We start from the raw sequence: 7,313 nt of genomic DNA on the forward strand, positions 1-7,313 counted from the left end.
CGGGGATGGGACAGGGCAGGGCTGTAGGCTCCGCCCTGAGGTGTAAGCCCCACCCAGAAAGCTCTGACCCTAGTCCAGCGCCTTCATCAAGGCCCGCCCCACGCCAAGCCCCAACCAGCCAGCTTCGACTCAGCTAGGGCAGGGGCGAGGAGCTGCCCCACCACGGGCTCCGGTGGAGCAGGAGAAATGAAAGAGGGGTGCAGGCTGTTATAAATACCCAGAGTGGTCTACAGCTAATAATGCCGGAAACTAAAAGTTAAAAGCAGCCGGGGCTGTGTGGGTCAGTGGTTAAGCATCGACCCATGCACCAAGAGGTCATCGGTTTGATTCCCTGTCAGGGCACATGCCCGGGTTGCGGGTTCGATCCCTGGCAGGGGGCATGCAGGAGGCAGCCAATTCATGTTTCTCTCTCATGTTGATGTTGATGTTTCTCTCTCACTGATGTTTCTATTTCTTTCTCTCTCTCCCTCTCTCTCTAAAATCAATAAAAACATTTTTTTAAAAAGTTAAAAGCGATCAGTTGTGAGTGCTCTGCAGAGCTCCCTTTCCCCTACCTGCACCCCATCTTCCCTCCCACACCCGCATCCCTATTTCAGCTGGGCCATAGGACCCAGGGAAAGAAGAGATGCCTACTGAGAAGGCTAAAGGCTAATGCTCTCTATATTAGCTTCTATTTGTAAAAACTGCTGTTTGAATTTTCCACTATGCATAAATAGTCTTGTTCTATGAATTCAACTGTCTGACCTTGCAAGCCGCTCTGCTGCTGTTTCTACCCACCCCCATACCAGGTGCCTGTTAGTTATCTACTAAGTTGTGCTGCGCTCAAGATTACAAGCTGCCTGCCAAAACAACTTACATAGAGCTCTTGGTAAAGTCTGCAGAAGGTCCGGAAAAACTCTTATTTGGGAGACAAAGGGGTGGAAAGATATAAAAAGGTAAAGCTTCCTCCATGTTTTTGGCTCAGATTTTTTTTTTTGGAGGTGACTCCACTGAGACCACAGGCATAATAAAGCAGTGTAACTCCATTTCTCTAAGCATTGCTTGGGTTTTCTCTGGTCTTCTGTAACACTACTAGTGTGGCGTTTATTCCTGGTGATGTGGCTACATGGGGCTCCTGACTTTTCTTCCAAAACCAGAACATTTGTTGTAGTTAATAGTTTTATTGAGATTATTTTCAAGAATATTCGATAAAATTCACATATGTATGTTGCACCCATTGCAAGTGGCCCATTCTGTAATGTTTACTGTATTCTCAGAGTCGCTGGATGCTCACCACTATCTAATTTCAGAACAAACAAAAAAAAAAAACAACACACCACCAACAACCTGTTGGCAGTCACTCAGTCTCCCCTCCTCCCAGCCCATGGCAACCACTAATTTTACTTTCTGTTTCTATAGATTTGCCTGTTCTCAACACCAGATCATTTCTGTGACATAAGTCACCCCATTGTGTGGAAGGAGAGAAAAGCCATGTGAAGTCAGGGTCCCAAGAGAACAGGTGGCTTGGGAGTGGGGAGCAGAGGTAAAGTCTGTTTCCTGGGCTCTAGGCAGCCTGACACCTGTCCACAAGAAGCCACCCAGGTGTTTGAGAGGGGAGGGAATAGGAGGAGAAGAAAGGGTCCTTCAGGGAGAAAGCAGGGTGCTGGCTGAGAGGCCTGGGATAGGGAAGGAAGTCGCGAGGGGTCACAGGGTAGCCAGCCTTCCAGTGGCCTGGCAGGGCTGGGCTGTCTATCTGCAGGCATCTTCAGCCTCTTATTGCCAAGGAAGCCAACCCCCTGTCGGTTGCACCTCTGAGTAGTTAGTTGAGGGACTCATTGTTTCCTGATTTGGGTCCTCTCATCCCCAGCTGCCCCCGACTCCCTCCACATGTGTCCTGACCTCGGAGAAAGGAGCTGAAAGAGAAACGGGAGAAGAGAGGAGGGCGGGGCAGGAGAGAGAAGCCTGGAGGTGGAGTGGGAGAACAGGTGAGGAGGAGGAAGAGGGTGGAGGACGGGTGGTGCAGGGTGGGGCTCCATCTATAAAGCGAGAACACCTGCTGGCTAGTGGGCAGGAGAGCTTGCCCATACTCCGGAGGCACCAGGAGCCCCGTAGGCTTTGGTAAGTGTCCCCTCGCTGCAACCGAGACCAGCAGCTGATCTCCCAGGAACCACTTGGCCCGATCCTGTGCTGCCTGCCTCCCTTGCAGAGGGTCCTGGCTTGAGATGGGAGGGGGGTGTTCCCAGTGCCTGCTACTGTCCATTTGGTGTTCTCCTTACCTCCCTCCCACCTCCCCTGTTATCCCTCAAGGATCAGGAGGAGGAGAACAAATCTGCACCATGAACTTGTGGCTCCTGGCCTGCCTAATGACCTGCTTCATAGGCACCTGGGCCCCTGCTGTCCAAGCTCAAGGTACTGTCTGGGGCCATACCTACTCTCCTCCCCCCAGGTTCCCCCCCTTCCCATCCATCCTTCTGTCTGCCCCCCCTCCCATTTGCCTATCCCTTCCTCTAAAAGTCTGAGCTGATTTCTACCATCAGATTCTCTGACAGCTACCCCATCCCCAGGCATGCGGAAACTCCTGGCATCTGTGCAGTCCCTGTGGTGCCTCCACCAAAGCCCATGACCCAAGTCTTTCCTGCAGGGACTCCAGTCAGCCCAGGGAATGTGGGAAGCAGAGGGTGGCTCCCATAGTGGCCTAGCCCCTTGTCACCAGGGACACACTGCAGTGATCTCACCCTGTAGAGCCCCAGAGACTAGCAGGAAAGGGTCCTCTTCCCAGCTTCCCCCAACCCGGGCTAACTGGGTGGTCAGGCTGAGGGTCACTACTCAGCCTTTATGGGCCTCAGTTTCCTCATGTGCAAAGTGGGGCTCCAAATTCCCGCTGTAGAGAGAGGGGCCATGAAGATCCAATGGACTAATGCCTGCAAAACGCTTGGCCCAGTACCTGCAGCACCAACAGTAATTACTGTTATTATTGGGAAATACCTTCCCTCCTCTCCCTAGATTAGGCACTTGAGGATTTTGGCGACTAAAAGCCAGTTCTGGGCATGCAATACCCCAAGAAAGGAGCCCCGCCACGGTGCCCTCCATCGCAGTGGGCCCAGGGGAGGCAACCGAACCCCAGCAGCTGGCAGGGCAGGGTCGAGGTCCGCCTGCCCCACCCACCCCTTACTAGGCTCTCTCCTGTCCCCCAGCAGATCTTAGCCTTTGCCCCAGAGGGGGCTGGGCTTAGTTTCCATTGCCCTGGTATCAGAGGCTCATTCCAGCAGGCAGGCAAGCCCAGGCCCTTTGATCCTGGCCCCTAGCCTGAGGAACTGCTTGCCTGACACTGTGCCCCAGGATCCATTTGACTCCACTGCCCCTTGCTCTCTGGGGCCATTCTTGCCCTCTCCTTTACCCCTCCTTCTGGCTTCACTCTGCCAGGGCTTAGTCATGGTCACTCCAGGGGCCAGTAGAGGGACAGATCCCTTGAAGGCCTCTGTACCATCTTTTGCATCAATTCATCCTTTGCTTCCAGACCCTCTGGCACCAGCACCTCCTCCTCTGAGTGCCTCCCCTTCTGAACTTCCCCCTCTCAGCATAGATCAATTTCCTAGTCTTGCTGCTAGGCCAGGACATCCCTGATGACAACACTAGGTCCAATTCCCTTCTGTTTATCCAGACATTTGGCCCTGAGTAGGAACTCTAAATGCTTTTATTCAACTAAAGGGTAAATGAACAGAGACCTCCCGGTTTCTGGTCAGGTGACTCAGAGAGGTGACTCTGATGGGAACAGAGAGGAGGTACCTGGGGTAGACCTAGGTGGGGAAAGGCCAATCTGGAGCAGGAACCAGGACATCAGGAACAGCAGGCCAGCCCACTCATTTTAGGAGGAGGGACCCAGATGGCAGTGGTGGCCCCTGGCCCCTCCTCAGGGTACTGCATCTGCCCTCCTTGCCCTCTGTCCCAGAGCAGGAGTAGAAATGGCCTTGGTCTCCCATTCATTTTGAGGTCCTGGGCTCTTCCTAGCCAGGGTTTCAGGCCCTCTCCAACTCCTGCCAGCTGTCCCCATATCAAGGACCAAAGGTGAGCCTAATGGCTTCCTTATCACCTGGGCTATCCCTCAGCCTCCATGGGGCCTGGGACAGTCATGATATGTTTGAGGGTGCCTACATCGGTGGCTGTGCCTGCACACCCAGTGCAAATGCAGCCACACAGATACATAGAAAACTGAGCCTGGCCATGGCTGTGTCACTCAATGGCCTGTGCACCAATTTCCGGTCAAGGGCACATACCTAGATTGCAGGCACATGCGGGAAAGCAACCAATGTCTCTCTCAACTTGATGTTTCTCTCCTTGCTTCCTCCCACCCTTCCTCCCTTCCTCCCTCTCCAAAAATCAATGGAAAAAATATCCTCAGGTGAGGATTAACAACAAAAATAAAAATACAAAAAAGAAAAGTGAGCCTGGGTGACTGTGATTGCAGGTGTCTTTGAGGACTGCTGCCTGGCTTACCATCCCTACATCAAGCAGACTGTGCTCCAGCGGGCCCATAGTTACCATCACCAGGATGTGAGTGGGAGCTGTAACCTACCCGCTGTGATGTGAGTGGGACAATGGGGGCTACGGTGGGTGGGAGCTCACACATAACTTTGCTTCCCACTTACACATTAACCTTGCACTCCACTCCCACTTGCACAGATTCCACTTCCCTCGCAGACATAAGATGGTGTGTGGGAACCCAAAGGCCAAGTGGGTACAAAATGGGATGAGGTTACTGAATCATCGGAAAAAGCATCACCAAGGCACCTCGAGAAACTTCCAAGGTGGGTGAGACCCCAGCCCAGCTGCAGGCTACTGAGCTTCTCAACCCCCAAAGGAGGGGATTGCAGCCTAGCACGCTGACAGCTGCCCACACCCCAAAGAAAGCCAGTTGCTGGGGAGTGGGAGACTGAGTGAATGAGCAATTCTTTTAGTCAAAACACTTTCAATTGCCAGAGATGGGAAAGTCAAGCAAATGGGAAACTCATCAGTTCAAATGACCAGCTAATGGCTTCAGGCTTGGCTGGATCCAGGTGCTCAAAGGGTATTGATGAATCTATTATCTGTTTCTATTTCCGTCTTTCTGACAGGCTCTCACACTACTGGGAAGAAGCTGAGCTCTGGAACCTACAGGGTTCCACCCTCCTTGTTTAGAGGTGGCATCGGAAGCAGCAAGAGGAATGCCTCCCTCCCAACAATAGCTAATCCAGGTAAGGACTTGGATCATGTTACCATCTCTGGGCTCATCATGATGAGGGCTCATGATGAGCCCAGATTGGGTCGAGGACTCATCAGCATGACCAAGGAGGGTTGGTTCTGTGGTCAGCCCCACAGGTTCACATGAGAGCGTCCTAGGTGTCCACAACTGACCCAGCCCAGGAAACTTCAGCTCCACTCCACTCTCTGTCACCTGCCGTCCTCTCCAGTCCTCTCCAATCTCTCCTGCAGGACTGTGAGACTGCACATCTCCAGGATCAATCAACTCAAGATGGGCTGGAGTTTCTCCATCGTGACTGTTGCCTTGCAGCCCCCCAATTGCTCTATCCTTCAAGCCAACTCTCCAAGCCTGTACCCAAGTCTGCATTGGTCTCTCACCCCGCCACCTCCTGCTCCTTAGGCAGCTGTAAAGAGGGAGCCCTTTGTTTTCTTTGAGAACCAGAGCTTGCCCTGGCCAACGGTTCTGATGGACAATCATCAAGGATCACCACCCATTTGCAGTCTTTTGTCACCTACTCTGGGGCTACACCTGTCTATGTCCCTCTGGGCCCTTGCAAAGCTCTAGTCCATCCATGGACACCCCTCTTGAGCTGTGCTTTTAAAAATAAACCTTTGGTGGGACATCATTCCTGTCTCTGTCATGTTTCATTATGGGGTGCCAGTCCCAACCTGAGCTGAATTCCACATGATCCCCTCTCACTCCAGGATAGCAGACATCTCCGGGGGGCCGAGCACTGGATTGCTAGATATAGGACCAGGTGCATGTTCAGCTGGTGACCTTGAGCAAACTGCTCCACTCTCTTGCTGCCTCCTTCCTGGTTTATAAAGTGGGGTCACATGCTTGCTTTGCCCAGGTCCCTGGGTTGTCATAACCGGCTAATGGATGAAGCCTCTGTAAGCTCTGATGGGTGCCCAGAAGCTCCTGATAGTTTGGGTGAACCAGACCCCAGCTAGGACAGAGTTCAGTGACTGCTCTGCAGGAGGAGGAGGGGGCAAATTTCAGGGTCCAGGTCACCACTCAAACTCAATGTAACCAAATGTGCTGTCCTCAGGCAGCCCATATCCATGACAAAGAATGTTCTGAATGAAAGCAAATGTACCATCTTTAGAGGAGAAGAGGTAGTTTGGGGCCAGGAGCCAGACTTGGAGGAAACTGGGTCACATCCAGGCCTCACTATGCTATTGTGATCCAGGCAGATTCCACAAACTCTCTAAACCTCAGTCCCCCGCCCGCCCCACCCCCCACCCCATCTATAAAATGTAGTGATAGCACTGCCTGCCTCATACAAGTTTGTGGGGACTAAATATATTCCTATCTGTGTTGTAGACACACACATACTGACTACATGTTAACAGGATGAGAATCTCAGCCATCAAACTCGGTAGATCTGGCCCAACCTGGGGCCAGGCAGGTGACGGCACAGCTGTCTGACTTTGAACCCAGTTCTGCTGCCTCCAACCGGGAGTCACCTTAGTAAGTTGCTTGACCTCCCTGAGCTTCAGGTTTTCAATCTGCAATATGATTGAAAGGATGAGGATAGCAGTCTCTATTCCCTGAGGCTGTAGTAACAAATGGGTCAATAATTGGAAAATATTTAGAATGGTGTCCGATATGTAGTATGTGGTCTGGAAATGTGAGCTATTTTCATCAATATTTTAAAAAATATATTGTTATTGATTTCAGAGAGGAAGGGAGAGAGAGAGAGAGAGAGAGAGAGAGAGAGAGAGCAATGATGAGGAATCATTGATAGGCTGCCCAGCCATGTGCCCTGACTGGGAATCAAACCCCAACCTCCTGGTTCATAGGTTGATGCTCAACCATGGAGCCACGCCAGCCAGGCCATTTTTATCAGTATGGAGTGAACCCATGAGGGCTCAGTTGATGCCAAACACACAAGCCTGAGAATTGGCAGAGCCTATATGTACCCCAGGACTGTGTCTCCACCCCCAGGTGGAAGGTGTCTCCACCCACCTCTCACCTATATACTTTCTGCTCAGAGCCCTGCACTGTAGCTCATCCCCCACCCCATAGCTTCCGCCCTCCTAGGGTCTCCGGTTCTTCATGTAGCCCTTCAGTGTCTATTTACCTCAAGAAC

General features: G+C 52.1%; 1 protein-coding gene across 1 annotated transcript; it reads left to right on the top strand.

The window, feature by feature from the left end:
* The first annotated feature begins 2,083 nt into the window (after nucleotides 1-2,083).
* On the top strand, nucleotides 2,084-5,807 carry CCL25 (chemokine (C-C motif) ligand 25). The gene is made up of 6 exons (XM_005870702.2): nucleotides 2,084-2,097; nucleotides 2,287-2,388; nucleotides 4,445-4,562; nucleotides 4,660-4,784; nucleotides 5,091-5,210; nucleotides 5,449-5,807. Exons 2-6 carry the CDS (start codon nucleotides 2,316-2,318, stop codon nucleotides 5,454-5,456), a joined length of 444 nt encoding a protein of 147 aa, XP_005870764.1. The 5' UTR covers nucleotides 2,084-2,097; nucleotides 2,287-2,315; the 3' UTR covers nucleotides 5,457-5,807.
* Nucleotides 5,808-7,313: the final 1,506 nt, after the last annotated feature.

Source organism: Myotis brandtii, unplaced genomic scaffold (assembly GCF_000412655.1).
Source record: "Myotis brandtii unplaced genomic scaffold, ASM41265v1 scaffold321, whole genome shotgun sequence".
Classification (NCBI taxonomy): Eukaryota; Metazoa; Chordata; class Mammalia; order Chiroptera; family Vespertilionidae; genus Myotis; species Myotis brandtii.

Excerpts from the sequence above, each read along its gene's own strand:
- CCL25 (XM_005870702.2), top strand. The coding sequence starts at position 2,316 with ATGAACTTGTGGCTCCTGGCCTGCCTAATGACCTGCTTCATAGGCACC. Across the intron at positions 2,389-4,444 it reads CCCTGCTGTCCAAGCTCAAG|GTGTCTTTGAGGACTGCTGC; the intron begins GTACTGTCTGGG and ends CTGTGATTGCAG. Across the intron at positions 4,785-5,090 it reads CACCTCGAGAAACTTCCAAG|GCTCTCACACTACTGGGAAG; the intron begins GTGGGTGAGACC and ends TCTTTCTGACAG.